We start from the raw sequence: 12,261 nt of genomic DNA, 5'->3' as shown, positions 1-12,261 counted from the left end.
GTCCAAAAAATAAATATTAACCCCAAATAATTAGATTATATCGCATAATAATATAATATTAAAAAAATAAAAGTTATTAAATTTAAACAGATATAAAAAGTTAGAGATTTATAAAATAATAAAGTAAATATATCATAGAAAAATAAATGTATATTTAAACTAATCCATCCAAAATTTATATGAGGTTTTAGATCATTAATTTTATTTACTTCTATGTATGTAAATAAAATAATTTTTCAATTTAAATGAAATAAAGGGGAAAAAGCAAAATTAGAGAGAAAATAAAGAAAAAAAATTATATTTACTCATATAAAAAGAGGAAGAGCAAAAATAAAATAGAAAAATAGTTTCAATTTGTAAATATCAAGTTCTGAATAATTAAATTTTAATTAAAATTTTATAATTATTTAATGACGATAAAATTAATTTAATATTTAAATTTATATGATAATATATAAATTATAAATGATTAGAGACCAATAAGAAATTTGAGTGGGCCAATAGTATTTTTTATAAATATTTAGAGTAATTAATACAAATTTTTAAAAATAATTAATAAAAATATTGAAATTTATATTCATTAAAATATTTTAAAAAAATGTTAGGGGTGGACTTGGCCACCCCTAGCCCCCCCTTGACTCAGCCACTGCTTCGGACCACTATCATCGCTGCCATTAACACCATCATCATCACTAGTTTGGTCAAGTGCAAGCAATTCTCTATTATATTTAGCACTTTCAATCCTATACTTTGCATAACCTTACCTCTAGGATCATATCCTTTAAGCATACTAACAACTTCATATTTGATTGCGAAAAGTCCACGACTGCATACTAACCTTACCTCTAGGAATGTCACTAAAAAGTCCTCTCTGAAAATAGTGATAACAACAGGATTTCCATTACTTCTCTCTGTTTCATTCAACCTTTCAATCTCAGCTTCTCGGAGGGAACCAAGGAATACCCGTTTTAGTCAATTGCCACAAAATGCACATAATGACGGCATCAAATTGATCTTAGAGGTCGATAAATAAACCATAGCTTATGAGCAGAAAATGGCTGGAAAAAAGGAGGAGGAGGCGAAGAATAAGAAAGGAAGAGGAGGAGGAGGAGAACGCGTGGAAAGAAAAGTTGGATCATAATTATAATAAAAAATTTTAATTAAATATTCAATGCTACATCAGCAGATTTTGATAGAAAAATAAAGTTGTGATTTATTAAAAGAGTGAAACTTAAGGTACCATTTTATTTGAATCACAAATCTTGAAATAAAATATGAGTGAAATTACAAGATATTTTTTTATAAATTTTCCTAAAGTTTAATAAAATGTTCAATTATCATAAATGAAATTAGCTCCAAAATTACTAATATTAAGTTGCTAAAACTATAATGTTCGTTTATGTTAGATACATAGGAAAATATAATTTTTAGAGGCAAGATGTACTATAATAAATTTAAGTTTTAATAATATATTTTATATGCTATTAAAAATTTAAAATATATTACTAATAAAAATTATTAATAAATTAATATCTAATGATGTGTATAAATTTCATAACATAAAATTTTAATAATAATTTTATATTAATTCATAGTATTACTATGCATGATATTATATATATTATTTATTATAATAATATGCTATAAAAAAAAAACCTTTCTCATAAGGTTAGCTGTTATTTTTTTATTTAATTAAGAGTTTTAAACTCTTTAACATCATTATCAAATAATTACATAGTAAGCATAATTACTGTACAGTAAATTCATATCCGCTGGTATGAATTGGATTGACTTATCATTAATGGACCCAATTTTTTCAACAATTTCAAACGCGCGCGCACACATATACATGTATATATATATCTTTTTTTTTTTGAAGTACAAATGTATATGACCTACAAATTTTCAATTACCAAACCCATTTTCCAGTAGGAAAAAATAATACATATTCAAATTAAAATATATATATATATATATATATATATATATATATATATATATATATATAACTTCTACACATATTTGGCCATTTTCATGTTATCTCCAAAACGCTTATAAGGGTCTTGCATTTTCTGCGCCTCCATCGCACCAAAAACACCATACCCACTTTCCTCAGGACCACCATCATCGCCACCACAGCCACCACCACCATCATCATCATCACTAGTTTGGTCAAGTGCAAGCAATTCTTCATTATATTTGGCACTTTCTATCCTACTTTGCATAACCCTACCTCTAGGATCATATCCTTTAAGCATACTAACAACTTCCTTCATATTTGGTCGTCTATCAGGCTCATTCTGCACACATAGAGCAGCAACATTAATAGCCTGTTTAAGCTGGTTTTCGTCGAAATTTCCTCGAAGTTTTGGATCAACAAGGTCATTGAACTTCCCTTGGACTATCAATGGCTCAGCCCATTCTGTGATAGTTCTCTTGACTCCACCAGGGAGCTTCTCTATTGGTTTCCTTCCTGTGAGGATTTCAAGCAAGAGAATTCCAAAGCTATACACATCACAGCTCTCTGAGACCTTACCCCACATGGCGTATTCAGGTGCTAAGTACCCTAATGTGCCCTTAACTCGAGTTGTCATATGGCTAACACCTTCTGGGATTAGCTTTGCAAACCCAAAATCTGCCACTAGTGGCTCAAAGTCTGAATCTAACAGGATGTTGCTGGCCTTTATGTCCCTGTGAATTATGTGGGGCGTAACCTCATGGTGCAAGTACCTATGACATTAGAAAACAAGATCAAAAGAAACCATAAGAAATTCTGAGGGTTCAAGGACCTAAGGCCTGTTGATTTTCTTTTTTTTTTTATAAGTACAGAAATTATTCATTAATAAATATAAGAGAAATAGATTGGAGGAAGTACCATACCAAGAGGGTGTTTGACTTAGTTTATAAGCTAATCAAATTAACTTATAATTTCTAAAAATAAAATTATCTATTATTTATAATATTTTTTAAACTTATAAGCTAAAATAAAATGCTGGGAAACACTAACTTTTCATTTTGGTGCTTATAACTTTAGTGTTTATAAACTAGTTTAACTAAGTATTTTAATATTATCTTCATTTAATTTTTAAAATTTTATTATAAATCTCATTCAAAATATTATTTTTAGTCACTTAAATAATAAATATACTTATAAATTATTTTTTATCAAACACATTAATGATTTATCAGTCACTTATAAGTATTTTAACTAAACTGTTTAAAATTTTAAACGCTTATAAGTTCAAAGTAGCTTGTAAAGTTAATTTTTATAAGTTAAGCCAAACACCTTCTAAGTCCATCTATTTTTATTTTTATTGTTTATATAATTAAAATATGTTAATTTTTATTTTTTAAAAATAGAAAAATAAGTTATTACAATAGAGAAAAAAAAAACTAATTTTCTTGGCACAACAACTTATTTTTTAAAAATTAATTTCTTTATAAAAATTGACTCGAATTAAATATTGCATTGAATATTTTTTTATTTTTTAATATGCTTTTGGTTAGAATCGAGAGAAATTATTTTGATTTGGTGAGTAAATAAGGGAAAAAATTATTATTCTAATAATTAGGAGCAAAGTTGTTGTAAAATTAATTATATTAATATAATGAGAAATTTTTAGGTAGATTCCATCTATATAGAAAAATATAATTATAAATAAATATGTAATTTAATTTTTAATTTTTAATTTTTTATATTTATATGATTATAAATAAATATGAATGATTTGAAGTGATTTAACTAAATCTACTTAAAATATCTCAAATACCATTTACTATTTTTTCAATGTTCACTTGATGAAAACTACCACTCAACAAATTTTGCAAATGAGGTAAGCTTTATGTTAGAGTAAGAAGAAATTTATTATTAAAATCCATGTATGTAAAATAATTTTATTTTATTCATTAATTGTAATGATTTTACATAGATCTTAACATAATTAATAACTCTGATAAATTTAATATACATACATCGATTTCATCCAATATTTTTTATAGAGTTGACATTTTTTTTATAACAAATTGTTGTTTAACACTAAACAACATATAATAAACAAATAGATAACGTTATTATAGTTTGTAACAATGTTGTTGCCTGCCAAATGGCGGCCAAATGGAGTGGGATCTCTAGGTCAAGGCCAACAATAAAATTATATACATTTGTCTTTGCTTGATGGGTCACTAAATATCAAAAATGTATGTCCAAGGATATTGTCTCAATTATTAAACTAATTTAATTACTGGTTTTAATCCTACGTTAATTACTGGTTTATTACTAGCTTTAACCGAAATTCTAATAGGAGGAACTAACTTATAAATTTATTAAAATGTCAAGAATTAAATTATAGGTTTAAGCAAATCTTAGAGACTATATTGTAGTTTATCCTAAATAAAATAGAACTATATTTTTTTCTTTTATGGGTTCTTTAATCTTCATAGGGATAATTTAATTTTTTAATTAAAAAAAATTATATTGCTTAAACCTGATTTATTATAAATTCAACACATAATATGTATAGTGAAATCCACGTAAAAATGAATGAGACTAATATATTATAATTTGATAAATTTTTTCTTTGTCAGATTGGGAATGTAAACTCAATGTGTTTGTATGAAAGCAATCAATAACATACCACTTAATTTACTGCAATAAAAAAAATTTTTAAAAAAAGGTGTTAATTAAGCTTACAAGAGGCCTTCTGCTGAACCAAGTACAATCTTGATCCTCCTCCTCCAATCTAACTGAACTTCACCAGCAAATTGACCATGGAGATGAGACAGCAAGCTGAGATTAGGCATGTAATCATATACTATAAGCCTTTGGTCTGCCCCAACGCAATATCCTCTAAGCCCTAGCAAATTCTTGTGCCGAACCCTTCCAAGCACTTCTACTTCCACAGCAAATTCCATTTCTGCTTTTGAAGTCATTGCTTTCAACTTTTTCACTGCAATCTACTTATTTAACAGCTTCAATTTTAGACTTTGTGTGTACAATATATATATATATATATATATATATATATATATATATATATATATATAAGTGTTTAATGCTATGTTTGGTAGGCCATAATACAATTAAAATTTCTATAAAATCATAATAGAAAATTTGATTGCATTACATTATATTATCGGTATACTAAACATAATCAAGCATGGCGTTTGAAGGGTCAAGAATAAGAATTACGTCTCTAATATGTCTAACACTAAGTAAATAATACAATAATTGAGGGTCTATCATAGTTCACAAAGTCATTTATAATGAATTTGCCAGAACTGTAAGATCTCAAATTTAATCTTTAATTAGAGCTAAATAATTAAATAAATCATTATGTTTTGTTTAATTGGCTCGTATTAAAATTCGAACTCAAAATCTCACAGCAACATTGAAGATGTCTCAAATACCATGCACTAAGCTAAAGCGACCCTCATTTTTATGGAAAAATTGAATCAAGCTATCTTCATTTTGCAGAAAAATGAGCTAGCAAATATGAGTAATAATATAGAAATAAGGGTAATTTACCTGAAGGCCGTCACTGGTTTTACCCCAATAGACACTTCCAAAGCCTCCTTCTCCAAGTTTGTTATCTTCACTGAATCCATTAGTTGCTGCATCCAACTCCTTGCATGTGAATATCCTCCATGAACTGCTACCTCCAGCAACCATGTTAGCCCTATATCATCACAACCGACATGAATATTAAAGCAATTATTTTCCAAGTTAAGAGCAATTAAAATAGATACAAGTGTGTGTAGAGACGAATATTATTACCCATCTTCAATATTATCTTTGCCACAGCAACTCGAGGATGATCCCATTGCTAGCAGAGGATTGTCCCACAAGCATTGATGGATTGAGTTTTCAGTGAAGGAAGAGCTTCCTCCACATTTTAAACAAGACAAATGGCAATGTAGTCATTTCAATTGGAGTGGCAGCCGACCCCGGCCGGGTTTTGTTTTGCTAGTTGTAGTTGGAACGGATGTAACTGAGTAATGAAAGTTTTTGTTAAAAAAAATTTTGCATATTAAAAAGAAGTAAAGATTGATTCCCACTGTCAGCGTATCTGTGCGGACTTAAAAGCCTTTCTGTTGAGTTACCACATGGAATGGAGAATTTAATCAGTACAATTGTTATATGTATAATGGATACGTTTATTGATTATGATGGACTCACATAAAATTTATCATATTTAATAATTATAATACAACTATTATAGTAAATTTGGTGCATCTATATATAAACTAAAGCATAAACAATATATATATATATATATATATATATATATATAATAATGGTAAAAATGAAATTTTGATTGCAGTGGGTGCAAAACCTCATCAAACATAATTTCTTTCTTTATTGATAGCTGCATATATGTTAAATATGAAAGACCTATGTTCATCTTTTCTTCTCCATATAAAATAAAATTAAAAAAAAAATGTTTAGAGATGCTTGTTACTTCATGGAAATTTTTATTTAGGGTTGGTTTATATAAATTGAAAGGCATGTGGGGAGATATATTTAATGTGGACTCATTAATGTTGTATGAAAAGTGCCTATCCATTTATGTATAGGTATATATGAATCGAGTTTAAATAAAAATGATTCATCAGTCTAATATTAACAATGGTTAGTTGATAATGATGGAAATTGCAATAATGCTATTAAATGCATAACGTTTTCATTTTAATCATTTTTTATGATGGATTATCTATATATATATATTCAAAATAATGAATAACAATACAGGTGTAGAACGGGTTGGATAAGTTCTAGTCTATTTGGCATTAGATTTTAAATGCTGAAATTATTTGTCTGAATAAAAGTATAATTTTAGATGTTATTAAAAAAAGTATTTTGAAAAAAAATATTTTGTTATTTTAATATTCTTATAATTAAAACTTATTAAATTTAATTTTTAATTATTTTTTAATACTCTCTGACTAATATATTTAAAAAAATAATTTTTTCAATAATAATACTAAATAAATCTCTCGTGTCTTTGATTTTAAATTATTTTGAGTTGGGCCATCTTGGGTTTCATTATTAATCAAAATCAATTAAAAACAAACACTGATAGTACCATTGAAGAAAGAGCTTCTGGTGAGTAAATCCCAATTTGCTCTGAATCCATAGACTAAGTACTAATCATTGACGTTATTCAATTAATTACATAATTTTTCATAATTATGAAATTTTTTAATAATATTTTTGTAATTCATCAGTTTTTAAATTAACAAATATTTTAATTCTTGATTTTTTTAAATAAAAATGATCTCATTACAACTCATAGAATAATGGTTTTACGCCTACTAGCTAAGTTCAGCCTTTTCTTTTTGGTGCCTATCTCACATTATCTTGCCAATTGGCCTCCCCTTGTTGGTCAAAAGTCAAAAAACAACCCTCCATTTTTTTTTTTTTATTGTTGGGCTCAGGCTATTATATGTTTTTCTATTTAGAGATGCAAGACTAAAGTATAAAACATATTGAGAATGAAAAGTATACTCTTTCCCTCCATAAAATACATTTGGATTTTTGATGTTTTAAAATTGAAGTTTTCATTTTTATCATTAAATAAAATATAATATTTTTCAATAAAAAAAATTTTAAAAACTAAATTATATGTAATTAAATATAAATTTTCAAAAATTAAAATATAATTTAAATATTTAATTTAAAATATAATGAAAGATCCACTTATTTACGAAAAATAACTTATAAATGAAAAATATTTTTCACGAAAATTATTTTCTGAAAAAATATTTTTCATTATTTGATTCAATTGTTAATTTTTACATTTTAATAAAATTATCAAAATACAGAAAATAACTTAATTTTTTATTTAACTAAGAAAATAATTTTCGTTAATTAATTTTTCAAGTGCTTCAAATGATAAAAAATGTCAAAGAAAAAATGCTTTAAATTTTTTTATATTATTAAATTAAAATTTATTAATAAAAAAAGCATTTTATTTTTGTGAATGGATTTTATTTATTTTAAAAAAGAAAACATCTTACCCATCTGCATCATAAATTAGTGGAGAATTCTAATCTCTTAATTAAAAGAGTATTTAATTAATCAATAAATGTCATTAATTATTATTGTAATTAAAACAATTAAATTCTCAAATCTTCTGAAAATAAATAAGTAAATAATGAACATTTGGTCAACCTCCCTAAATATTAAATGCCAAGATACTGTCTAGTTGACAACAAATGAATGTGGACACTCAAGTGACTTCACCATAGTAAGCTAAAGAAATTGAAAAGCTTATAAGATTTCAAAACCCAATAATTTCTGTACATTTTACTATAATTATTATTTATTTTTTTTTAAGTTATATTTGTTCCATATGGAAGGTCTTCTCTTATAAACTCTACTGTCTTTTTCATTGGTAGGCTAGAGATTATATTTGTTCACCAAATAGGACATTCAATAAACTATATAAGTCAATAGGATTCATCATACCTCAAAAAAATTGACCATAAAAACAAAGAAATAAAATCATCTCCAGAATGAATTTGATTATAAAATATCAAATTGAAATTTTCTCTAGGGCTGTGATTATTATGTATCGAAATCTAATCCAAATTCAACTCTCAATTATTGGTGTACTCTCTCATGAGAAAATTTTAAGAGTCACCCCTAAATTTTAGGGATTATAATAGAATCATTCCTAAATTTAAAAATATAATATAAAACTCTTAAACTTTAAAATTTTGCACAATAATTTACTCATCTTCAATATCTAATTTATGTAATCCAGAATAATAGTGAGGTAAATAATTATTTTTTTTCTATATGATAGTGGTAAAATCAATTATGATTTTCTTTACAAATTATCATAAAAAAATTTTAGTCGAATGAAATAATAAAATACTAAATGTATAACAGTTGATTAAAAAAACTCTACCTTAAAAAAAAATAGTAATCATTCACAGTATTGCTATTTTAAATTGTTCACATGTATTACTTATAAACCAATTATTGAGAGTTAAAAATTTTATTGTATAAAATTTCAAAGTTTAAGAAGTTTTATATTACATTTTTAAGTTAAAAAAGGGCTCTGCTACAACTCTTAAAGTTTAAATACGGCTATGGAAATTTATCCCTCTTACTTATTAAGAAATTACTCAAGCTAAGGTTTAAAAAATAATTTTATATCGCTAACACATCCCCACACACGAATGCTCACTAAATTTGAAGTGTGAACAAACATAAACTCACTTTGCTTATATTTCGTGGCCGAGCCACATTAGGTTGAGTAGATCAATTCACCCACTCAACTTTATTAAAAAAATTAATATATATATATATATTTAAAATATAAAATTAAGCCTAATTTATATTTTTTTTTATTAATATTCAATAAATGAATTTCATTTAATTTAATAAAAAATATAAATTAGGGTTAATTTTATATTTTAAATTTATATATATAAAAGACTTCAAATTTAAATATTTTATAACTATGTAATTCATTTACATAATTGTATCTTTAATCTTTGAAATAATACATGAAGGTTTAAGATGTACATTGTTAGCATAATTACAATAATTAGTATGATTATAGGAGATTTGTGTAGCATAAATACAGCAATTAGCATGATCATAGGAGATTTGTGTGGTATAATTACAGCAATTATTATTCTTGTCTAAATTAGCTCATATTCTCATGTAATATCTCTGTAAATAAGACACAGATAAATACACGATCATTTCCTTCATTACTTGTATTCTTTCTTCTAACATGGTATTAGAGCCTAGTTAGCTTTTATTTTTAGTTTCTATGATCTCTATTCTCTCTCTACAACCTGTTCTGGTTCATTATTTCATTCCTGTTATTATACCATTTTTTTTTCTCCTCATCTTGTTATCAATGGAGAAATCTGATATTTCAAAACCTATTGCAATAGTTCTGACTAGTTCCAACTATAATCTTTGAGTTCAAAGAATGAAAAGTTTTTTGATAGGTTGCAAGCTTTGGCGTATTGTTACCAGAGATATCACTATGCTGACAAGAGAGAACGATGAAACTGATGCAAAATTTACTGACCGTCTTGAGGACTGGGATAGTAAAAATCATCAGATCATCACCTGGTTTTGCAATACCTCTGTCTCGTCCATCCACATCCAATTTGCTTATTATGACTCTGCAAAAAAAAATTTGGGATTTTTTGGCTAATCAATATCAGACCACTGGACTTGCCCACTATTATCAGTTGTGGACTACTCTTCATAATCTGAAATAAGAAGCAGGTCAATCTGTGAATGATTTTCTTGCCCAGGTCCAACTCATTTGGAATCAAATATCTCATGCCAAAATCACTGAAGATCATCTTCATCTCATTCAAGTTCTAATGGCTCTTCGATCAGAATATGAGGCCGTTCGAGCGTCCCTGCTACATCGAAATCCACTCCCATCATTGGATACTGCTATTCAAGAGATTATTTTTGAAGAGACTCGTCTCAGTTTGGATAAAACTCCTCAATTTGAAACTGCTCTTACAACTACTCGATCCTCACATCAGAAATCTGGCAATCACCTCTGTAAGAATTGTAATCAAATTGGTCATACTTTTGCATATTGTCCTACTATAGAATGCAGATATTGTCATGGTTATGGTCATATTCTTGAACATTGTCCCACACGCCCTCCAAGACCAAAAGGAGGGCATTTTAAATTCAAGAATGTCTCAAAGCCTGGATCTTCCTCTGTCACTGTTGTTGCTGCTACTGAGGGTTCTACTGCCATCACCATGAGTGATCTTGAGGCACTATTCAAACAGGTTATCTCTTTTAATTCTCCTGCTGTCATGTCTGCCACTCCAGGTAATTCTTATTGGCTTTTTGACTCTGCATGTTGTAATCATATGACCACTAATCTTAAATTCTTGTATTCTGCAAAACCTGTATCTTCCTTACCACCAATCCATACTGCAAATGGTACTAAAATGAACATCACACATACTGGTCATGTGTCTACCTCAAATCTTCATCTCCCTGACACCTATTATATCCCTAATTTGGCACTCAATCTTATTTCTGTTGGTCAGTTGTGTGAAAAAGGACTAAATGTTATTTTTTCTCCACATGGTGTCCAGGTACAAGATCCACAAATGGGACAGATTCTTGGGGAGGGTCGTAGAGTGGGTCGATTATTTGAGCTTGCATCTTTACATCTTCCTCAGAGATTTGTGTCTGCAGCTATAATCCCTAATTCTTCCATTCACTAATGGCATCTTCGTCTTGGTCATGCTTCTGCCAGTAAAATTAAACCTTTAATTTCTCGTGGATTATTAGGATCTACTAAGTTTGAGTCATTTAATTGTTTAAATTGTCAGCTTACAAAACAACCTTCATTATCTTTTTCTCATAATAATACTACTTCAGACACTCCTTTTGGTTTAATTCATTTTGACATTTTGGGTCCTTCTCCTATTTCTTCAATAAATGGTTTTCGTTATTTTGTGATATTTATTGATAATTATTCTTGATTTACTTGGATATATTTTTTGAAACATCGATCTGAGTTATCACAAATTTACATCACATTTGTAAAAATGATTAAAACTCAGTTCTCTTGTGACATTAAAATTCTCCGAACAGACAATGCCATAAAATATCGGGATTCTTCTTTACTTCAGTTTCTTAGTCAACAAGGCACTGTTGTTCAATGTTCTTGTCCTCACACCTCTCAACAGAATGGGCGAGCCGAACGCAAGCATCGCCATATTCTTGATTCTATACGTACTCTTCTTCTTTCTGCCTCATGTCCAGAAAAATTTTGGGGAGAAGCAGCTCTTCATACTGTTTATATTATTAACCGTCTTCCTACCTTAGTTCTTCATAATTTATCTCCTTTTGAAAAGTTGTTTGGACAACCTCCTGACTATTCCATCCTTAAACCTTTTGGATGTGTTTCTTTTGTTCTTTTACAACCTCATGAAAATACCAAATTAGAACCCCATGCTCGTCTATGTTGTTTTCTTGGTTATGGCATTGAACACAAAGGGTATCGTTGTTGGGATCCTGTTTCTAATAAGTTACGCATCTCTCGTCATGTTACCTTTTGGGACAATACTATATTTTCTTCTCTTTCCAAATTTCATCACTCTATCAATACTGACTCTCTATTTTTCACTGACTCCTCCAAAGAGCTGTTTCCAAGTCCTGATCCAGGTGATTGTGATATGCTCAATATTAGCCCAACTACACCGCTCGTTGAATCTGCACTGGATTGTTGATCCAGACTGCTGTAT

At 27.9% G+C, this 12,261-nt stretch overlaps 1 protein-coding gene across 1 annotated transcript; it reads right to left on the bottom strand.

Annotated features, from left to right (window-relative positions):
* Positions 1–2,012: 2,012 nt before the first annotated feature.
* Positions 2,013–5,820, bottom strand: LOC110665395 (PTI1-like tyrosine-protein kinase At3g15890). The gene is made up of 4 exons (XM_021825482.2): positions 5,774–5,820; positions 5,525–5,675; positions 4,691–4,953; positions 2,013–2,730 (listed from the first exon to the last, which is right to left on the bottom strand). The coding sequence occupies exons 1-4, from the start codon at positions 5,818–5,820 to the stop codon at positions 2,013–2,015; spliced, it is 1,179 nt and encodes a 392-aa protein (XP_021681174.2).
* Between the last annotated feature and the right edge of the window lie 6,441 nt (positions 5,821–12,261).

Source organism: Hevea brasiliensis, chromosome 17 (assembly GCF_030052815.1).
Source record: "Hevea brasiliensis isolate MT/VB/25A 57/8 chromosome 17, ASM3005281v1, whole genome shotgun sequence".
Lineage (NCBI taxonomy): Eukaryota > Viridiplantae > Streptophyta > Magnoliopsida > Malpighiales > Euphorbiaceae > Hevea > Hevea brasiliensis.
Note: the sequence above shows the minus strand (reverse complement) of the source record. Positions and strands in the feature narration are given on the sequence as shown.

Excerpts from the sequence above, each read along its gene's own strand:
- LOC110665395 (XM_021825482.2), bottom strand. The coding sequence starts at position 5,820 with ATGGGATCATCCTCGAGTTGCTGTGGCAAAGATAATATTGAAGATGG. Across the intron at positions 5,676-5,773 it reads AAAGATAATATTGAAGATGG|GGCTAACATGGTTGCTGGAG; the intron begins GTAATAATATTC and ends GTGATGATATAG. Across the intron at positions 2,731-4,690 it reads GGTTCAGCAGAAGGCCTCTT|GTACTTGCACCATGAGGTTA; the intron begins GTAAGCTTAATT and ends CTAATGTCATAG.